Source organism: Gymnoscopelus braueri (genome assembly GCF_963280865.1).
Source record: "Gymnoscopelus braueri genome assembly, chromosome: 5".
Lineage (NCBI taxonomy): Eukaryota > Metazoa > Chordata > Actinopteri > Myctophiformes > Myctophidae > Gymnoscopelus > Gymnoscopelus braueri.
This window is the reverse complement of record NC_137606.1, coordinates 33,683,327-33,707,062: the sequence shown is the minus strand read 5'-3', so window position 1 is coordinate 33,707,062 and position 23,736 is coordinate 33,683,327. Positions and strand designations below refer to the sequence as shown.

Sequence of the window (23,736 nt, the reverse complement as noted above, 5' to 3'; positions counted from 1 at the left end):
GGAAGTAAAATGTATAATAAGCAAGAGAGGAAACACAGCCGCAATAAATATAGATCCAGGGAGAAAGCGTGGCAAAGTATTGCAGGCAAATTAAATGCACAAGTTGTCCAAAAATATGCAATTAATTTATATACAAATCCATAAATATATAATTCAGTTAGGCTTAAACATAAGGAGTTTAAGTGAATGTTGGAATTATAATTACACAATTAGAATAATTTTCTAATTTCTCATTTCTAAAATCAAAGATCTACTGTACAAGTGAAAAGCTTGCCTTTTGGCGGCCGGGGGTCCCCGGTCCACGGGGGTCAACGGGGGTCCGGGAGTAAGTGTGGAAAAACTCATTGGTTTATGATTGGAGTCATTGGACTAACAGCTATTTCACAAAACTTGAAGAACAAGGCACTGGATTAATAAAGCTTGGCTGTTAGCCTGGTCCGGACCAGGCTAACTTCACAGCTAAATTGCCATGGTAACTAAGGCAGGATTGCTTCAATTTTCTTTTGTGAAACAGGATCATGGATAAACATATCCAGGTTTACTGGCTAAGTTAATCTGCCGAGCTAACTCAGCTTTCGTGAAACCGATTCCTGGATAATTTAAGCCAGGATAGCCGATTAAACCCGGTTTATCCCTAATCCAGGTTTCGTGGAATAGACCCAGGAAGACTAGCGACCGCGGCAGCGGAAGCTAATGGGGATCCGAATAAAGAATAAAGAATATGCAAAGGAATAAGAGGTTTTCTTTCTGTTTTTTTTTTACTTTAGGCATAAAGTTAAGTTATTAAAGTAAAGTTATTAGTAAAGAAAAAGTGTCGCCCATACACTAGATAAAAATAAGAAACTAGAATCATATCAAGGAAAATAAAGAATGTATTAATGCTTGCTTGGTTTGTTTGCTTTCACCACCAGTGTTGCTGGCTTACTGGTATACTTGATCTGCTTTGAGAAATGAGCAAACAATAAAAAAAAGTTATATTGAAACACCAGAAAAGATTTATATGTATATATCTATATATATAGAGAGAGAGAGATATAGATATGTAGATATATATATAGATATATAGATATATATATTATCTATTTATTTTCTTCCACACTGGTTGAATATTTATAAAACTCACTGACAGACTTATTAACCCCTTTCAACCTGGTGCCTCTGTTTTGGGCATGTCATTATAGAAATCTATATCACGTTTTTTCTAGAATGTTTCCACAACGCATTGTGAGCTTATAGATCTGCTACTATAGCTACTGATACTGTCATACAATAAAGTATAAAATAGGGCATTCGTTTATGAAACAAGAAATGACACAGTCATATTATACCAGCTTGTGGCAAGCTAAAATCCTTGAAGAGTATACTGTCGTCATAACTCTTGCATCTTCCTCTTGCAACTTGCATCTTGCAACTTACAAGAACAAATGACATACATATCATTGACAGGGATACCGTTTCCATTGCTATTTTATTTCGTAAAGCTGTGTATATAAATTACATATCCCCGGTCGAATCTCCTAACACCGACATTGTTCATGTGAAGCAGTTTGTATATTTGATCTATTTATCGGCTAAAATGAATAGTTTGTGTACAAGCTGCGGAAGTCCTGTATGTCTGTCCTGTCCGCCTCGGGATACATGAAGAGTAGGCACTAAGGAAGAGTGGGCACCGGAAAAGAAACATTGTAACAGCGATGGGCCGTTCTGTAGTTATCGGCAGTTGAATATAGGTTGTTTTCACCAAAATCTGGGAAAAGAAATCAGAGATAAGTGTATTTATATGAATCTGATAACGTTCGTATATCTACAAGCACCGGCCAGCGAAAGTGGCCTGTGTCCGCCCTGAGGAGCTCTGTGGTTGGCTACTGTGGGCAGAATAGCTCGCTTACAGCGTCAGAGATCCAGAAGCAATAGCGGACGATGGGAAATTAAGCCTGTCATTCAACCATTCGAACAAGTCCCCGGGACTTTTTTGTGTTATCCTTTTAGCCCAAATGTCTTGACTACCTCGTGCTGTTTACATTTCTGTCTAGTGAAGTATTCAATCAATCAATCAAAACCAATCGTCAAAAAGTAAGGGGAACCATTTCATTCCAACCAATCAAAACTTCACAGCACTCCCATTTTTCGACGTGCGTTTCTAGACCAGCTTGCTGTACAAACTGGTAAAATAATAAAAAGATGAATTATGGAGATGCAAGGTTTCTGCCCGAAAGCAACAATATTAGTAAAACAAAAATAAGAGCATATGAGAGAGAGAGAGAGAGAGAGAGAGAGAGAGAGAGAGAGAGAGAGAGAGAGAGAGAGAGAGAGAGAGAGAGAGAGAGAGAGAGAGAGAGAGAGAGAGAGAGAGAGAGAGAGAGAGAGAGAGAGAGAGAGAGAGAGAGAGAGAGAGAGAGAGAGAGAGAGAGAGAGAGAGAGAGAAAGAAAACACACAGCAGGCACCCAGACAGCTTTGTCACCTCCTCAGATGTAATTGAAAAGCCTGCTTATTAGCTCAGTGGGCGTAACGAGGCTAAAGGCTTTCATTGTGTCACAGGCCCTCGTGTGCACACTTCCACATGTGCATATACAGTACAGATAAAGTACAAAGTGCACATACTATACGTTCATGCATGCTGCCTCACTAACATGCAGTGTTGATCAGATCACTGTAGTATCACACACACATACTAATGCACATATACGTTGGTTTGGTATGCTGAAGCGTATCTTGTATCTTCTCTGTCTCCCTCTATCTTTCTCTCTCACACTCTCGCTCTTTTGCTCTGACACTTTGCTCTGACACACACACACACACACACACACACACACACACACACACACACACACACACACACACACACACACACACACACACACACACACACACGCACGCACGCGCGCGCGCGCACATGCACTTAAAAGCTGCCCAGTAGCTAATGTGGAGTTCATTTATGCGGGGTGGATTATGTAGATGATGTGTGTTTATGGAGCAGGCCATGCCCCCCGGGCACAGTGAGGGGTCACAGCATGGAGATTGATGCCAATCAAGGCCTTGCTCCCTGCATGTGGAAGTAGTCTGACCCGGGCCCTTGCACGGCACAACTCCCGAGCAGTCGTAAGTAAGCTGCCTCTCCGACATATGCCACATCACCTGCGTGAGGCCGCTTTTATGAGCCGGCCGGGCAGGGGGGGCAGCCATTACTGTGTGTCGGGGGCGGCGGCCGCTTGCCATTTGTGACGGAGGCCAGAAAGAATCAAACGCAGTGAGGGAGAAAATGGCTTTTTTCCCCCCTCTCTTTATTCCATGAAAATCCAAATTCGTGCATTTCTTTACCTTTTTTCAGATATGATGTTGTTTTTTCTGCTTTCATGCAGCACAGTGTATAACAAATATGGGAGGGAGAGAGAGAGAGATGTGAAAAAAGTAAGGACTTTTTGGCATTTGGTTATGAGCAGGAATCAGAGTCCACTGACCCAGGGATAGGTCTCACAATTCCACATATTTTGTCTCCACTGTGTCTAGCTCTGCGTTGTCCATTTAAGGTGACATTTTCATCCTTGACTGAGCACTACAGTATGAAACAGTGTCCTGTCATGCGAGGGCAGATCTAATCGAGGCCTTTGTTGGACGTTTTGTTGGCCTTGTCTCTGTGCCCTTTTCACCTTGCAGTGCAGGTGTACACACACACATGCACACACACACGCACACACACACACACACACACACACACACAGTGTTCTATATCAAGGGCGATCCAGTGCTGTCCTCCATTAGTTCTGCGTGTCTGAAAAACAGGAGCACTATGGAGGGATTAAGAGAGAGCAGAAACATGAGCACTGGTGTGCGCACTTGTCTTAATCGCCCCTAGCAGGGGGCCTCCAGCTGGGGGGGGAGGGGTGGCGGGGGAGGTCTCGGCCTACTGGCTAGTAATTGGCCTCAGTGTCGGGGTAGAGCCGTGGAACGCCTGTGCGAGTGCTGTGGAGATGAGGGCCAGCGCTCTCCCTCCCAAAACACCCCAGGTGTCATCCCGTCCAATCCCCTCGTCCCTGTGACGGAACCCAGACCCCTAATTGGGTGTTACACCCCGCTTGTCACCCCGGCGACGAGGGAGCGAAGGGCGGGGGGACTTGTTCGGGGGGGGGGGGTATGTGCAGGGAGGGATGGAAGGGACGTCAATGAGCCAAGGCATCAGATGGAGAAGCCAGGGGACAGCACAGCACAGGACGGAGGGATTCATCTCCATCTTATTACTACGGCTCATCATCACCTCCATCTCAGTTGAGCTTTTGTGGGAACGGTGGAGAGCATCGGAGCAATCTCGCCTCTGATTCACTGTTTGTGGTTCAGTACTTCCTCTCGTGTGGGATCAAAGTGGATGACGGTGGTCAATTGTGCCTAACCCTGCATTCACACAGCCATCAACTTAGATAACGAGTTGTTGAGCTCTGTTACTGTGGGCGATGCTTAACCACTTTCAAACTGTTGTGAGCTTGTCGATCTGCATTCTTCCCTATTTTTTTAAATAGGGCTTTAGACCTGTTGTAACCTATACGTCTTTATACCGTCATTAAATACATAAACAATCAATAACCAAAATCCACAAAGTAAGTCTGTTTTTCTTTTTTTTATTGATTTTGTTTCACAATATTTCAAATGTGGACCTCTAAAGCTGTCATTTATACATTATTCTTTTCTCTCTGTATATTCTAAATTCAGTTTATTTTCTTATTTATCCTATACCTCAATAACGTGGAAGGTATAATTCTAAACAATATATTATGTTATATCCTACCTAGTCTATCTACTCCTACCCATTCACTAAACCAATACTAATGCTGTTTCTACACTTTATTACTTATTACTATTAGTAGTATCTTAGCTATGTTATATCATACAGACTGTGTTGTAGTACAGTCTGTCAGACTCTGACCCACGAACATGTCATTGCATGTCGACACACACACAATACGTACGCAGATAAGGTTTTTTGAATCCGGCATCTTTTTAGATGCTTACTATTATAATACCCTAAATTACAAAGTTAGAAGGCTATTGTGGATTTGGTAGCTATTTTGTTCACTGTAAATGTGAAGTATATTGGAAGTTGGTGGCTTTTGTGAACTCAGGGTACCAGTTCTAGTTGTTACAGTCATAGTTTAGGCCTTCATCTCTGGACCACGTGTACCCCTCGGGCAAAGGACTGTCTCCTGCCTGAGTCTTCTCTGGTGTGTCTCCCCTGTGCTGCCTGACTCTCTGCTTTCCTTCTGTGTCTCTTTTAAGAAATAATACTGTGCAGAGAGGATTGCCTGCTCTGTGTTTTCCTTGTTTTTAATTTTTAAAACACAGCTAAGACATGAGTGTCTCTATACTAATATTTATCGACTATCGATTTGATTAATCGCTTGAAACCTGCCTCTCGCATACCTATTCTAAGGCGATTATAGCAGATGCACAAGCTCACAATGTGTCGCGTTGTGACGCATTGTGTACTTGTAGATCGGCTATTATCTGCGAAGATATTTGGTTTTGAGGGAAAAAAGGACCTCTGGGGAGCTCTGGGGTACCCTGGTTAACTAAGTATATAAGCCCAGCCACTTCCCATTGACATGTATTACTATTTTGCAATGTTTTAAGACTGTTGATCAGAGCTATGGCTATGATTTAGGCATCTTACCCCACCTCGATCAGTGATCAGACTCTCGGCTTGATTGATTTGCCTATCAGACCCTCAGCCTGATCTGGCAGGTTGCCATAGCAACCAGATACAGGAAGTCTGACCTCTTTATCACATGACCGAGGTTGGGAGGTTGGGACTAGAGGTTAGGGCCGCAAAGCAAAGCGGGGAGGGAGGAGAGGAGAGGAGCCGAGAGGAGAGGCCAGAGGGGCCGGACTTTGCATGACGTGTGTGCAGAGTGACTAGGGCCAGTAATGTCTGGACCAACCTCGGATCGGGCCTAGATGTGAGGGCCCTGACATCTAGTATATATATACTGTAATAGAGGTGTTCACACCTCATACCTACGTACGCCGCACCAACGATCCGACCAATATGCCCATATATGGAGATCTCTGTATCTGTCAGTCCTTGTCCCTTTTATGCCCATATACGCAGATCACTGATGTCATCAGTATATATATGCACATATATGGGCATTCCCCCTTGTGCCCATATGTGGAGCTGATTGATTTTTTTGCGCCTGATGCCATGATGACACTCCATATATATATATATATATATATATATATATATATATATATATATATATATATATATATTCACCTGTTTCCTAGGCTTTCCACTTCCTGTGTGTTTTCCACTTCCTGTCGATTTGATCCAATGAAATCCAATGAAACTGGTCAGATGACTAATGATATCCAATGAAATCCGACAGGAAGTGGAAAACACACAGCCTAGGAAACAGGTGAATATATATATATTGGAGACGAAGTCTGCCTCTGTTTTCGACAGCCTCGGCTGCATTTTCGACCCATTTCCCCGCTCTCTTCTCAAAGGCTGTGTGATGTTGCACTCACCTTGAGTGAGGTGGACAGAGGTTGCGAGCTCCTGGAGGCGGCTAGCTGGCAGAGATGTAGCCTGGCTTAGTCCATAGACAATGCATGAACTGGGTACAGGAGCACAGATGGATGGATGCAGCGACGGATGGATGAATGGAAGCCTCAATTGGGTTCCTGCCGTGCCTTAATGCCTTCAAAAATAGCTGTGTGAAATGCACCATTAGCTCAGGCTGGAGGCATCCGCGAGAGACAGTTTGTTTGTATGTGTGTTTGTATCTTTATGTGAGCGAGCAAGCGCACGTGCGTGCACATGTGTTCAACTATTTGAAGGCAATGTTGTGCGGCATTGGTTTGTAGTGGCTATTTGTGTCCGTTATCTGTCCCAAAACATCACAAATTGAGGTGGCCGCATTTGTGGAAAAGTGAGATAACGGCAATATACAGAACTACACACAAACACACATACACACGCCTTGAAATCCAGCTCCCCGCTAAAGCACTTTTTATCTGTAGAGGCTATTTACTCTTCGGCGTGGGTCCTACTGTTAATAATAGCCGTGGAGAAGTAAGCCATTTGCGCGGGTCTCGGCTCCCTCTCATAATAAATGATGTATTAAGCTTAGGGGAAATCAGAGCTGTGAATTTCCCTGCCTCTCTCCCCCATGCATGTCTTAAGTGGATACCCACTGTATTCTTCACATGGTGTAGACAGACCTTATCAGTGTGTTTTATAGAACTATACATTTTTATACGGCCATACACACTCACAGTGTGGTTCACACTTCCCCTCTCTTGGGTACATTACACATCTCATTGAGCTGAATAGCATTTCTGACACTTGGATTCTCCTCTATCTGCCTCTCTCTGCCTCTCTCTCTCCCTGCCTCTCTCTCTCTCTCTCTCTCTCTCTTATCAATGCAAGCTCATTAGGGCGATAGCACCAGGAGGTGGAGGTTGCAAGGGTGAATGGTGATGTTTATGAGAAGTTTTTACTAGGCAGGAAGCTGCTGATAGCATGAAGCCACACACACACACACACACACACACACACACACACACACACACACACACACACACACACACACACACACACACACACACACACACACACACACACACACACACACACACACACACACACATACACACAGAAAGGAAGAAAGGGCTCCTTTTGAGTTAGGCATGTGTGAAGCCAGTCACGGCCTTTTCCATTTACTACTGAATGTGTTCTGCACACCGTGAAAAGATAGTGATGGAGATGTTGGAATTTACTCATCTGTATTCTCTCTCTCTCTCTCTCTCTCTCTCTCTCTCTCTCCATTTTATTTCTAGTGCTCACCTTGCGTTAGTGTGCCTTTTAACCCTGAGATTTGCACTATAAAGGGCTGCGTCTGTCTCTCTCCAAGGAGTACCTGCTGGTACAGAAAACTGTACTGTACAAATTTACTCACTTCTGCCGTCGGCTATTAAACACATCATGTGCAAAACGGCAATTCTATCTCTGTGACAAAATATTGAGTATCTAGTCTGTGGGATTCAAGCGTTTCTCTTCGTTGAAAGTGAAGTTAAGTTATGGGATGACGGTGTGGAAAGCTTTCGCCGGAGGCTTTCAGGAGGGAAGTATAGAAGTAGAGTAGAGTGAAATGAAAGAGGGGAAGAAGGGGGTAGTGCCATTGAAGGATTGAAGTGCATTTCAGTAGTGGTGCTTGTGAAGCTGGTAACTAGATAAAGCAACAATCCAGGACGTATTTTAATAAATACAACAATAGACCCTTGGCTTATAGCGATTATAGAGCGATTGTCCAATGCTAGTTTAGCAACTGTTGCTATCCGCCATCATGTTAGACAAGCTGCCGGCACATATCATGGGAGTCAACGTAAACTAGCCCAACAGCTCACTACTCTTTACGGAACTACCCCTCCTTGCCCCGTGAATGAGCGGTCCTTCTCCCTCCAACGTCTACACAAACCGACAGACCGACCGACAGCAGCTCATTAGCCCGCCTTAATGACAATGGACACACACTTCAGGCTGATGGTGGTGATGATGATGATGATGCCCAGAAGAATGGAGAGTCTAGGCCAAGTTCCAGCCCTGCCAGCGTCTCTAAGTGGATGCTAAATCACAATTCTCCGGGCTGAACCCTTCGGCAGCCAGCCCTCTCCGCTTCCCATTCGTCAACGACGGAACGAGCTGGAGACTTCCTGTGCGCTCGGGATTCAATGAGCGATGGGCCCGGAGGTAGCCACGGCGACGCACCTCTCCATTCATTCTCATTTAGAGTGCATGACGAGCCACAAATCCCTCAGGTCTGCCCAAAATGGCATGGACAGTGGGAGAACGGAATAGAGATGTAAGAGGAAAAATAGACGGGAAGATGTATTCCTACTCTGTGGAGGAGGTAGGAGAAGGAAAAGAAAAGAGTGGATGGGGCCGAGAATTTAAGTACATGTCTGGGAAAGGGGGGTATAGGTAGAATAAAGGAGAATAGAGAGTTGATCGCATGGTAAAATAAAGGGAGAAAGTCTGAGAGATTGTCACAAGCTAAAGAGCAAAGAGAGAGAAAAAGCTTCAGATAAGAGGTAAAACACGGGGGGGGGGGAGATCAGCATTAGCGAGGACCGTAAACTGTACGCTGCAGCTGCCTTGTTTGTCCTTTGAGCTCTTTGGCTCTCCTTGTCTCTAGCCCCAGCCTTCATATCCCACAAACCCCCAGGGCCGGCCCTGCACCCGGGCCCACAAACCCACCGCAATCTAAATTCTAAACATTGGCTTTATCTATCCGGCAATAAAGGGCCCATGAAATTGATTTAATGCCGCAGAGGCTTTCCTGGGAGGTGGGCATCTCTGAAGGCGCCGGCAAGGCGCTGGCCTCATCTATTCATTAACCTCCACTAATCCCACTGTGTTCATCGCGCTCAGAAACTTTGCCTGATGAAGCAAACTTACCAAGTAACCGAGGCCTCGCAGTGACTAGCAGGCAGAGAGGGAGAAAAAGATGGCATGATGAATAGAACAATATAGGTTGCTTAACCTTGTTATTTAAGTGGAGCATGCAGCCAGTCTAAAAGAAGCTAAAGGGACCAGCATGATAGGATCAGCCTTCTTCTTGTGTTGTGCTCTCCATACAGTAGTGCGCTGCACAGGCTTATGAAATAAACTCATATTTTGATGCCACTTTCAGTTTTGCAGTCTGTGGCAGGAAAATGAGGACAATAAGATAAATGTCTAAGTAACAGTAACAGTCAAATTGTATTATCAACTTCATAGATAGATAGACCTTTATTGAAATTCAAGTGTCATAGCAGCAACAGCAGTAAGACCGGGTAGGTAGAGGTAAGAGTAGAGTATACAAATAAAAGTGAAATAAATAGACTTCTGCAATTGGTCTGACTGGGTTAACATAATGTATAGGCATATTCTATCAATGAATACAGGATAAGCATTATGTATAATGTACAGTCTAAAACATGTTAGAACACAGACTAGTCCATGTTCCTTTATTATGATGCAAAAAATTGCCAGTTGTATGGAGACATTTCCATCGTAGTTAATGTTAGTCATTAGTCATAGTTAATGTTCACTGATTGTCTTCTTTTAATAGCTGCTAGAGATGCTTAGCTAACTGAATTCACAAGTAGTCTGTGCTAAATCCCCCTCGATAATATGACGTTAAGTTAATCCATATGCAGTTATTCCACCTCTGTACTCCTTCGATTGAACCTGCCAACCATCTCCAGGATACATATCCTGACCGTTAAACTTGAAACCCCTGGAAAGACTTTTATTTACATGAAAGGCAAGTGTTCTGATTGTTGAGACCACCTTCAGGATGATATGGTTCACATGATTACTTGATCTCTCTTTGAAGTTATTAATTGAGCATCTGACCACAGTGCAGAGATAAGGAGGGGCCTTGCCAGAGGTATAGATGAAGCCCAGTATGTGCTGTTTACATGAATTAGCTTCTTGTGCAGTAATTGTTTGCCCCGCTAGTGAGAACCATGGAGGTATAATAAGTCAAGTGAGAGAGTATGGCGCTCTAAGGATGGCGGTGTCGGTCAGTCAGTTCAAACTAATTTGGTTGGGTGTAAGGAGCAGCATGGCCTCGAGGGGCCACTAGTGGGGCTTTTAGACTCTTATTATCTCTGCCAGGCCGTGAAGGCCGGGGGTGCAGATTACAGTATGTTTCCTGTGAGTGTGTGTGAGTGAGTGCGTTCGTACGACCGGAGCTAATCTTGCAAACCGCTGGACTGAACAGTATCAGCGATGTTTTGCACACTGCCAGTAGCCCAAGGAAGACACAGTTTTCAATCGGTAGTGGTATACTGGCCCGCTTTACATTTTGGCCTATAACTCTTGAACCTTAGATCGTACAATCAAAATTTCCCTGAATGACACAATTCCCCATAAGCCAATGCATTTTTTGCCGAAATAGATTTTCCGACATTTTGCATTTTCTTCAAAAAACACACTTTTTGCTACTACTACTACACTGTAAACCCCAACTTGTTGTTTAAACTTTTATAAATATTATAAATGTTGCTATGTGACTCAACTCCAACTTTATTCCACATTTCTTGATACCTTTAGTTTATATAACTTAACCACTTGATACCTTTGTTGATACCACTTGATACATTTAGTTGATACCACTTGATACATTTAGTTGATACCACTTGATACATTTAGTTGAAATAACTTCACCACTTGGTACCTTTAGTTGATAGCACTTGATACCTTTAGTTGATATAACATAACCTTTAGTCAATGCTACTTTAGTTTTTGGTTGATTTAACTATAATCCTAGTGAGTTAAACTTACATTTATCTGCTTAAATGTAAACCATTGAGATTACTTAAATCAAATGCATTTGTTAATTTAACTGTAAATTTAAGTACAACTGTACTAGTCAGTTTTACTTAAATTTACCAGTGGCTTATAAACTCACATAGATGCTGTTACTATCTCCATATGGGTTGGATACAATATGCTTCCTATTGCAGGATGAGGCTTATTTAGCAAAAATTACAAATGTCACAAATATGTTTATTCAGCATAAAATATGTTGAATTGAGTACAATGGACCACAATGGAAACAAGCCCCTAGGGGCGTTTTGTGTTATCCTTTTAGCATCGCTTTTTTAACTGTACTGCCGTAATGTTAAACTTGTTAATAAAGTATTCAATTAATCAATCAAAACCGCATTGTCCAGTCGACCCCAAATTTGAATCACCCTGCAGAAAATGCAAAGCCAAAAGCAATTTCACTTCGACCTATGAGGGCACCACAAAGGTGACAAATGTCACTGTTGCAGAAACAAGATTATTTTATTTTATTATATAAATGTTTTAAACCAATATTTTTCAAATTGGGTCTTGGGAGTCATATGACAATTAGCAAGACACAGCTTTTTGGATATTCTAATCTGTTTGCCTGTAATTCGCTCCCAAACTTTGTGAGAGGGGCCTACATACAGAATTATAACATAGTTAAACTTGATAAGTTTAACTACACAAGGGCTGGAGATGCTTGTACTCGTGGAGCGAGAGTGACAGAAAAAGAAAAGTTGGAAAAGTGCCCTGTACATCTCAGCAGGTCGTTGGCTCGCCGCCCGCCTATAGAGCCTCTCAGCACACTGACTGCTCTCTGTACTGTCTGAAACAATCCAACCCCCCCCCCCCCAAACACACACACACACACACACACACACCCTACACCCACTGAGCATCACTGCAGGTGGGGTAATGACCTCATTACGAAGCCCACAGCATGTCCCTCTTAACCTGTTCGACCCCTTAACACAGTGCCTTGGGGCGCTGTATTCACACCCACTTACCTCCCTCCAGCTCCCCCTTTTGCTCTCCTCACTCTCCCTCGCTCCTCTTTTCCATGCCTCATTTCCGAGCACCTTCCCCCCGCCCCTGTACTCCTCTTCTCACCCTGCCCCGGCACTTCTTCCTTCACTCTTCAACTCTTTATCCTCGGTCCACACTGAAGAGCTACAAGAGTACAACAGTGCAACAATGATTTGGCTCTCTTAATAAAGGCCTTCTTATTTGATCTTAACTTCGCTTAGCTTAGCTTATCCTGGCCCTGCCTGATCTTTTGAAACATACATTCATTCATTCATTCATTTGACCTTTATTTAAACCTTGGGATCACATTGACAGATGAGGCCCACATTTTCGATGCCACCAAGTTACAACAAACCAACAACAAAAACACATTTGTTAAAAGCAATTTGCAGTTAAATGCAATAACAGGGGTTGACACTAAGGTCTCAGAGAGAGAGAGAGAGAGAGAGAGAGAGAGGGGGACAGAGCGCTCTGGGCACGTTCAGGTGTTTAGACAGATATCTCGTGTTTAATAAAGATGGTTGCTTCTTCACTCAAACGTGCACTTGCCCGGTCGGGCAACTCGAAAGGAAGATCCACCTGCCTGCAAGTTTTATTTACCTGCCACTGGCAGTCAGGCAGCCGTTAATGTCAACCCCTGCAATAATGATTAAAAATCAAGCTGTGAAATTGCCTGATTGGCAAGTGTTTTGCTGTTTGTTCCAGGTACCTAGGGCACAAAAGCAGATGTTAGAGTGGAGTTAATTTTAGGAGCCGGGAATACCATACTGGTCCTCGGAGCAGGAGTGATGGGTGCCAGTTATACACAACAGGGAGGATTAATAAAGAAATAGCTTATTAAGCTACGTATCACATTAACAAGCACGAGCATACCTCCTGCACGTTACTTCACACAAACCCCTCTTTGCCGACAATTCACATCTTTATTCAGGCCAGGCACTAATCTTGTCTCCAAAGTCAGAAGTGTTGATTATATATTAGCACCAAATAAGAGGTTATTGGAGGTCTTTGTTTAGCATGAAGAGCGAGAACGAAAGAAAGAGCGAGAGATAAGTCCTACGACAGACAGTTCTAATTACATGACATCTCTTTTATCACAGTGCAACCATCTGTCGGTTTCACCTCTCCTTTGTGTAGGCAACCCTCTGTCCATCCACAGCCAGAGACAGAATGTGTTTAATTAAGCCTGAGCAGGTCTGTAATTATATTAATATCGTCCTAAAAAGTTGGACCTCGGTTCCAACTCTGCAACGTCTTCCAGATTCCTACAATTATGATTTGTATTTGGTTTAAATATCTTACTCTAAGTGTACCAAGTTTCATGCTTTTATGAAAAGGTGAACAACATTTTCGCATATCACATGGATACACTGAGCAAGAACGAGCATTTTCTGATTCACTCATAAAACACATACTGTACTACACCCACCCACAGTGTCCTCTTCCTGTACTAAGAAATCCAAAGTGTCCTGCAGAATTGAAAAGTTCATGTGTTCGTGGTCACCAAGTCATCCAGTGACAAAACGATCTGTACCACTAACCATTTGTGATTGGACTGAGCCTGCCCACTGCCCAGTAAATACCCTCCATAAATCACCTCAGCCCCACACCTCACCTCCTCTCCTCCCCTGGCCCACCCACCCTTCGCTCCACTGGGGCTGGAACTGCCTCTCATCGCTGCCTGGAGACCCAAATTACCCCCCTGATTGATTAAGCTCCAAAGCATAAACCCAGACGGCCGACAACCACAAGCTGACTCGCTCCTCTGGCTTTCATAGCCCCCCCCCCCCCCATAAACACACACACACACACACACACACACACACACACACACACACACACACACACACACACACACACACACACACACACACACACACACACACACACACACACACCTCCGCCTTGATCCCTCCTTTCCTCACTCCCTTCCTTGCTCACTCCTCTTTCCTTTTCTGCAGGCTAGTTAACCCATTAAAACCGGGAACGCATCTGTGTAACCACTTTAACCATTATTTTATACTTTGGGCTATTTTTGAAAAACGTGAAAATTTGTGCAAATCATTGAATATATATAAATATTTTTTAAAGCTAACATTTTTTTACTCAAATCTTTGCTTCTGGGGGTCCCTGGAACAACATATTTTTGAGACCTCCAAAAATACATATATCTTTGGGGGTCCTTGACATGAAAAAAGTTTGAGAACCACTGATTATAGCAACATAAGTTTAAGTGTTTTTTTTTAAACTGGTGGATTTAGAAGAGATTAGTAGAATCCCCCAGTAGCAAAGATTTTAGTAAAAAATGTTTGCTTTAAAAAATATATATTCAATGATTTGCAAATGTTTTTCATGATTTTTCAAAAAAAAAAGTTAAATAAATCTAAAAATGACACGGATGCGTTCCCGGTCTTAATGGGTTAAGTGGCTTGAGTGGACTGCAAAGCACGGCAGCGTGCTGCAGACAGTTTTCATCTCGGCCAGCTGCAAGTGGCAGCATTCAGGCCCTGCGTTCCATGCTGAACCCTTGTCAGCGTTGCTGTTATTTGACAGCCGGCTGGTCTTTTCTGCAGATTTTCCAAATACATGATTGCCTTGCACATTTTCTCCTATACACTGTATGCACACAATGTGTGATTGTTCCCCTTTGTTAGGGGAAGATGGTGTTCACTAATCCAGTATTTTGCATTCAAATCCCCCTCCAAATGCTGGAGACTTGCGCCGGTGCACACGCACGCACGCACGCGTGCACACACACAAACACACACAAACACACACACACACACACACACACACACACACACACACACACACACACACACACACACACACACACACACACACACACACACACACACACACACACACACACACACACACACACACACACACACACACACACACACACTCACAAACAAACAGAAAAGACATACATGCGTCCATGCCACTCAACATGTGTGTGCACCTGTCCATACTGTAGTATGAATCCTTCAAATTAAGTGCACACAGACTGTATTCCACAATGCAGTTATTGGCTATCCATTGTAGGAAGTGTACACACACACACACACACACACAGTCACACACACACACACACACACACACACACACACACACACACACACACACACACACACACACACACACACACACACACGTACTAACATGGCCTCCGTTCTTTGTGTTGTCATCCCAGGGTTCCCGGCGACGACGTACGGACCGATGGCGGCCGCGGCAGTAGCAGCAGCACGTGGCTCAGGTAGGGGGGCCCGTGGAAGAGGGAGCGGCTACATGGTGTATGGGCAGAACGCAGGGGCAGGTAAACGCTCTGTCGGTATTCTGTGTGGCCTGACGCTCTCTCTCTCCATGCTGTTTCACACTCCTCTAGCCCGACACGCTCTTCCTCAGCCTTACTCACCTTCCCCTCCCCACTGAACACACATACATACAGTCACACACACACACACACACACACACACACACACACACACACACACACACACACACACACACACACACACACACACACACACAGACACATACACACACACAGTCTCTGTAAAGTGCCAAGAGAAAGGGGGATGCGAGAGTTTCCTTTTTCTCTTCTCACTTTGGCTACAGAAAATAGGCGTGGCTAGCAAGGCGTCCGTAGATAGCGTTTGTGTGAAGAGCTATTGTACCTGCCAGCTCTGTGCAATATATATGGATCCTGACTGAACCCTTAGCTGACAAACAGAGACAGGTGAACCCTTTAGAGCCTCGAGGTTAAAGGTTTTCGTTTCGCTGCTCTGACCACACGATCGAGCACTTGACTATCAGCATTGTCACCGGCTCAGCTAAGTCCAGCCACAACGTTACTGCTATATTTATGTAGGTTTAACTACTTAAAACCCATATAAGATGCTTAGTCCCCCAGTGCTCTATACTAGGCCCACTCCTTTTTACCCTCTACATCAAATTTGTTCGCCGAAAATAGCGATCTACAATGTTCTCCCCCAGAATAGGGATGCTAGGGTTCAAGTGGTCAATTGTTATCAAACGATAATGCAACCCTCAGGAGTCAGCATCTGAAAACCAAACCCTCAGTGCGGGCAAATAGCACATTCCTGAATCCCGCTCAAATTGGCTTCCACTTCCTCTGTTTTTCTCTGGTTGGCTCCATTGATTCAGCTGCCCGATAGCTTAATCAATCACACGGACTCCGTCCTGCCGCCACCACAGCAATACATAGCTAAACTAACACCGGGAGAAAAACAGGCAGCGAAGCCTCAATTGACAGACGGCATTTTGGCTGGGAGGGGAAGAGATGATGGCCAGGTCTAATTGGCTGTCAGAGAGCCTTGGCCCCTAGGAGGTAGAGGAACGCCTGCACACACCGTGACAGCTGGGGCGGGTGGCTTGAATGGGCCCAGCGGTCACACACGTGCGAGGAAGCACCGACGTGGTTACGTAAATTGACATTTAAACGCTGACTTGTCATGCCTTAGCCTTATTGGTACATGCTGCAGATGCAATGTGGCTCAGGTTTGTTCAGTATATAGATACACAAACACAACGTGCACACCCTGCCATGTGGTCATGGTGTACTCTTAACCAGTCTAAGGGACAAGACCGTAATCACAGCTGACAGCCGAGTTCATGATCACATTATAGTGCAAATAGATAGGAACACACAGCACCTCACTGTGTCCGTTTCCTAGAGATTGTATCAAGTAAGAGACAATAAATACCCCCCTTCCATACAACTCTTAACATATTTCTTAAAAGATATTAATTACTGATCTGAGAAGAAAAGTGAGAATTATTCAGATAACATATAAAAAATGTCTATTGCTGTATACTAAAGTAACAAATATGTATGGCAGAAAGCATGACTTGCCTTTTGGAAAAAGAGCAGAAGTAAATCATTTCTAAATAAGTACAGAAGTGATCTCAGTTAGTCTGCTTATTGATATCATAAATGTCACCAGAAAACACCTCGTTTCAGACGTCAGGTTTAAAGAGTGATAGATTAATCTAAGTTTCTTGTTGAAGCAGCATTATTGTTTGTTTATGCTTTGTTCAAATATTTGCTCAGTCTCAGTCTGTAAAGGAAAGTGATAACATTGATAGTGGAGTGCAACGGTTAATCAAACTAATCGATTTAATTGATTATTTTAGAAATATATATAATAATAATGATAATAAAAGATTTTGATAAAAAGCAGGTCTACAATCTCACATCGCATCACGATGGGATGCATTGTGAGGTTTTATATCAGCTATGTATGTCTGCGTGACACCATAGTACAACAAAGTCTAAAATAGGGCCTACCGGTAAATGGTTCACACTTCTCGATTATTCAAGTAATTGAAAAAGTAATCGGTAGAATGATTGCTAAGAAAATAATTGATAATTGCAGCCCTACATTGATATGAAACTTTTCAAAGAGTTTTTTTTCCTGGGCTCTGGTTGCCACTACTGTAGACCTGAGCAGATGCCAACCAGGCAGCCATTAGCCGCCAGTTGGCATTTAAATGTGACCTTTTGCTTTGGATTCCAACCACTATAGTGCTGTAGTGCCAACTGCTGGATAGAGTTAGAGTAATACTCTCCATGCAATTCATCATAACAATTTACAATGGTGGTGTAAGTGATATTTCCTTGTTAGAATAAGTGTTCAATAGTCTGATAGTGATCATTGCTATAATGTGTTTGTTCAATAACAGGGATCTCCCTGTCTCTCCAGCTCTTCAGTAAACTAGGCCTGTCCCCGACTAAGGATTTCTATAGTCGAAATGTTGCCTATAGTCGACTAATAGTCGACTAATGCAAAAAATATATATATATTGATTTCTTTCTTTATTTTTTTTTATTCCACTGAGATTGGCAGTCGAATCAGTCTGATTCGACGGCAATCTCTCAGTCGAATCATGCAAATATGTTTTTTTTTTAATATAGAGGAACCATTTCCTCTATTGCATAACATTTGGGCTGTAGGGTCTGATTTAACATATACTTGGTTTCTCCCAATATATGATGATGTATATCTTATTTTTGGCAAACTATTAGTTAATTGATATAGCAAATTAGGCCAATCTCTCAGTCGAATATAAAAAAATAAAAATAATAATAATAATATGAAAAACTTTTTTTTTCTTTTCGATTAAGAGATTTGCAGTCGACTCAGCCCCCCCTCGACTGATTAGTCGACTATTCGAATAATCGAGGTCAGGCCTGCAGTAAACAGAAAGAAATATTTTCTGGTTGGGATACCAATTTTAGCCAATCAGGAGAGAGACCTCATACAGGATACAGCATAAACAAATGAAACGGGAAGTGATGAACAAACAAACAAACAAAACAATAACGAGCAGACACAATTCGAACTGGAACACTGCAAAATTTAAGCTGATTAATTGATCGTTGTGGAGTTCTCTCTCCTGATTGGATAACATTGGTATCCTTAACAGAACATTTATTTTCTAGTTACTATGAGCTGGAGAGACCTCTGTTATTGATCAAACACTCTAGCAATGATTACTATCAGAATAGTAATCATCAGAATAACTTCATTAAATAAAAAAACTAAACAAAAAAAACACACGTAATAACATCTTTAATCAGAGTAAATGGCATTGTAACCCTAGTCAACAAACCACCGGGTTGTTTTGGTAAATGGTCAAGTAAACATAGGGTAAAGAAAACTATTAATTGCTACAAATTAACTAAAACACCACCCAAACCTGTAATTACTTTTACAACATGCTGTCTAAATAACATTCTTAGCATTTGTGGTCAAGCAAACAGTAAATATCAAAATAACATAACATAATATAACTGAGAACAAGTAATCAACATACATCTGCATAGTATAACCAACATAATATCGCATGTACTCTAGGGATGAATATATATGAGATTGTTCACTAGGCGGGAGAAAAAAACAACACTCTAAGCCTGTGTGAAGGCATACAATTAGAAAATATGAGCATATTGTAGTGGATTACAGGGGATCAGCATTGTAAATAAGGTGAAGTTACTTTACCCATGCAGTCTGAGTCTGAGTATAGATGTCTGCTGGCATTTCCACTGTGGATTTATCATGCCTTTAAGCTTAATGCTCTCACAGTCGATTAGAGGACTTGGACGCCTTGTATTTATTTTACCCTTTAAGGATGTCATCATTTTCCCTCTTTTCTTCTTTAGTTTTGTATACAAACCGAATCGAAGCTCTTACTGTTTGTCAACATTCTGTTTAAGCCAAACGCTGCCATAATTTCACATTCAAAGCCTAAAATATGAGAAATGCAGAGATGCTGTGACTTGCAAAATGTGCACGTGGAAACCCAGTGGCATTTTAACATAAATTACATTTCTAAAAGTGTGATTCAGTGATGTAACACCGTGCTAACTTTGTTTCGCCTGATGCTGCACCTTTTAACTGCTCATAGCCTCATACATTTATTAACATAATATCTCTGTGACAATCACTCTCGTGTTGTGGTCCTGTGTGCTTGTGCTGCACTGTGCATACCACAGGATTAGAAAAGCTGTTGATACAAATTAGGCACAGACCTGCCTGCAATGTCATGCCCCCTCTTCCCTGTCATCATTTTGCCATGCGGCTCAGTGAAGCAGAAACACCTTAAAAGGGGAACTAAACCCTAGGCAACTTTAGTGCCAATGATTTGAGTTTGCTGCCATGTAAAGGTTGAATAATCTGAAGCAGTGTTTCTCAAATGGGTGTACACGAGAGAAAGTGTCAAATGGAAGGTTTGTTTAATGGTAAAACAAATTTTGTGTGAACCTTCTGATTTGTAAAAAATGTGTAAGCTTAAAAATGAAATAACTGTTATTAAATAGAATCAATACTTATTTACACATTATTTGAACATATTGACATCAAAACAAACTTTCACTCTATTTGTGGGTTATCACTCATTCATGCTAGCTATCATTTTTAAATGCAGTTTTCTAAGTATATTCTTCTAGTCTGGTACTTTGATTCAGAAATAAGGGAAAGGGGGCACTACTGAAGCCGAAAAAGTTTGAGAACCACTGATCTAAAGGGCTAGTACTGTGACGTACATGGTAACACAGCAGCCCATCGCAGCTAATTCAATTAATAATGTGTGTGTAAGATTTACTGTAGGTGTGCCAATATACAAATATTAACTACTGGCATTTGGTATGATCACATTTGCATACCCAAATCCAACACACCTATAATGTAGATGAGTTTTAGCTCTGGTCCATAGCGTTAGAAGGAGTTCTCCTTAACGCTATGGTACTTTCGATTCTTTCCCCTCGCACCGCGGTAGCGCAGCTTCTCGTCTGTAGTAAAAATACAAAATACACTTTTGCTACTCACCAAAACAAAGACGGTTTTATGGAGTTGAAAGCTTCTCTACTAAGTGAGCCCCCCACCTCACGTCTAAAATAAAAAAAGAAGAAAAGAAAATATTTCACCAGAAGGAAAACATGTTTTTGGTTACTCCACAGTGCCCTCTACAGATTTGGTCAATGGAATTTTCCTATTGACCAGATTCTTCTTTCCGGTGAAATATTTTCTTTTCTGGCCAAATAGTGTATTTTAGACGTAAGGTGGGGGGCTCAGCGTGTTTCCACTTAGTAGAGTAGGCTTTCAACTCCATAAAGCCCTCTTTGTTTTGGTGAGTAGCAAAAGTGTATTTTGTATTTTTTCTATAGACGAGAGGCTGCGCTAACGCGGTGCGAGGGGAAAGAATCGAAAGTACCATAGCGTTAAGGAGAACTCCTTCTAACGCTATGGACCAGAGCTAGATGAGTTTTAACATTCGAATGGCTGCAAGTTCACAAAATTGGCCTATAATTGTTTAGAACTGTACCATTTTGTAAAATTGACTGGAGCAGTCTTTTTCAAATCCTGTCCCAGGACTGGTTGTGCTCCCTGGTGTATTGTTTGATGGTCCTTAGGCTGCTTAAGTACCACACACCTCAGCTCTTCACTCAGGTTCCATCTGTTCTCCAGTGTTAACTTGAATGTAAGAGATCTCTGGAGGGTCCAGTCTTGCAGCTTGCCAGTCCCCAGGACAAAAAAAGAAACACATTGTTGTCAATCCCAAGAGGGCTGGGGTTGTGATGGCCCATGAGGGACAGAGTGTAGACATTCCAATGCAAACTGCAATGGCATTCTCTGGAAAATCTCTCTTAAAGCCCTCTGTTATCAGACTGTGGTTGGATGCTATTGGCCTTTAGATCTGTGGAGTGTGATAAAAATCTTTAAAGCCCCAGCTCTCATCACAGCCTTAGCTATACAGCCCTCGCCTACAGGGGAATAAGGCAGCCATCTCCCTGTCTCTCTCTCCAATTGGCCTATTGACTATGTAGGAGGGCTTTCCCCCTTACAATGGGAAAATGTGGATATAAAAGGATTTTTGAAAAGCAGCACAGAAGAGACGGCCACCATTGGCGCTGAAGAGGAAAGCCACATTGAAGTTGTTCACCACTTTGACGTTGCACCAGGGCGTCCCTCCCCCATATTGTAGAAATTGTGCCCAGGGCATCATGGTTTGGATTAAAGACCTGTCTTGTTCACCTGATGAGATCAGTTCCTACCGTAGCTCGCCTATTGAATAACAGGCTGTGCCTAGCATAAAAGTGGAGAGGACAACCAGACATACTGTACTGAATGTGCAAGAGGGCTTTGATTTCACCTCATTAAGTATATTATGGTTTTGCTTTTCCTCTAAGCTCTTTATTTTTCATTCTTCTTTTTGTCTTCATTTTCAGTCAGGCACTGAGTTTAATAAAAAATCTGCTCTGAAGACATCTGGCAACAAGAATGTGAAAAAGCAGGTTTAACAGATCACACACAACTGAATTTGGCAGTTTTTTTATTTGTACAGTAACTGCACAGTCAGGTGTGCTCAGAGCAGAACATATCAGGAAATAGAAGGACTATTTCTTCCAGTTTGGAACCAATAGCCATTGACTGGCTGTACTTCTAAATCATTCCATTCTCTCCCTCGTTAAAATAGCCTCCTCTTGTGTCTAATCCGATCCAGGTCCTCCATAAGCGTTGAGAACCGTACCATGATTTTCATGGCATTTTTCTCTTTGGTCTCTCGTTGGCATTTACCGGCTGGATTGCGAGTCACTGGCACGGTAGTGATTATTTGGAATAATATTCTTTCTGATGAGCCATGAGCTGGATTGCTGTAAAAGAGATTGATGAACCTGTACAGTGGCGGGGCAGCAGAAAACGGCATGCAGCCTCTTTGCTGCTGATTTCCGCTACAAAGGCAGCTGCCGAGGCTTGTCCAGAGGAGGTGGCGGTAGCGGCTGATTGGCTGCGTTGTGGTGGTTCATGCCTGGCGGGAGAGATGATGATTGTGATTGCGATTGACTGAACTGTGTTCCAGTGCAACCTGAACTTTCTCGCTTTGTACATGATACAGTACGCTGCTCTCTTGTGGCATGAGCTTCCATGCCACAAACAGATTTGTATTTTCTTTTACCACTTAAACCCTATATACTTTATTGACCGAAGTCCCCCAGAACTAGGCCCCCTCCTTTTTTCCCACTACACCAAATATTTAAATAATTTAAATGTAGTTTGATTTAAAATAACCGATCTACGCGACGCACTGTGAGCTTGTAGATCGGCTATTTTGGCTCAATGTTCGCCCCCAAAATAGGAAAGCTGCGGTTCATGTGGTTAAAACGTACCAGATCTCAGAAGGGTCAAAGGATATTATTATTATTTGCATCTAAGGGAGACCTGAGATTAGCCTTTTAATGCTGGATGGCATATCTGCTACCAGCAGCTCTCTCCCAGCTGTCTCTACTGCAGCACTTTTGATGGACATGTGGACAGGTCCATGAGTCCATCAGAAAATAAAAACTACTGTAGAGTTCAGTTAAACTAGGGCATTCCTGCCCCCCCTCCCTCTCTCTCTCTCTGTCTCTTTCTCTCTCACTCTCTCTTTCATCCAGAGGAACGTGGAATTATTTCCTCCTCGGCGTCCAGACGCCTGTCTCAGCCACTGATGTAGATGGATACGTGTGTGTGTGTGTGTGTGTGTGTGTGTGTGTGTGTGTGTGCGCTCTCTATACCATGCCGGGTTTGCCAGCGGCCCGCCACTTGTTTGTGAGCCGCTGTCCAACTACTATTCTCCTGCTGTTTGTTTTCTTGACAGAGTATGATGGAGTGTGTGTGTGTGTGTGTGTGTGTGTGTGTGTGTGTGTGTGTGTGTGTGTGTGTGTGTGTGTGTGTGTGTGTGTGTGTGTGTGTGTGTGTGTGTGTGTGTGTGTGTGTGTGTGTGTGTGTGTGTGCGTGCGTGCGTGCGTGCGTGCGTGCGTGCGTGCGTGCGTGCGTGCGTGCGTGCGTGCGTGCGTGCGTGCGTGCGT

General features: G+C 42.9%; 1 protein-coding gene across 9 annotated transcripts in view; it reads left to right on the top strand.

Moving 5' to 3' along the window:
- LOC308084897 (RNA-binding protein Musashi homolog 2) overlaps window positions 1-23,736 on the top strand; it is a 286,257-nt gene that overhangs the window by 241,898 nt on the left and 20,623 nt on the right. For 5 of the 9 annotated variants that reach the window (XM_080427865.1, XM_080427870.1, XM_080427869.1 and 2 more), the window contains exon 11: window positions 15,559-15,681. In XM_080427865.1, the coding sequence (XP_080283991.1) occupies window positions 15,559-15,681 (123 nt within the window). The remainder of the gene's footprint in view (window positions 1-15,558; window positions 15,682-23,736) is intronic. The other 4 variants (XM_080427872.1, XM_080427867.1, XM_080427871.1 and 1 more) reach the window with 1 other exon arrangement.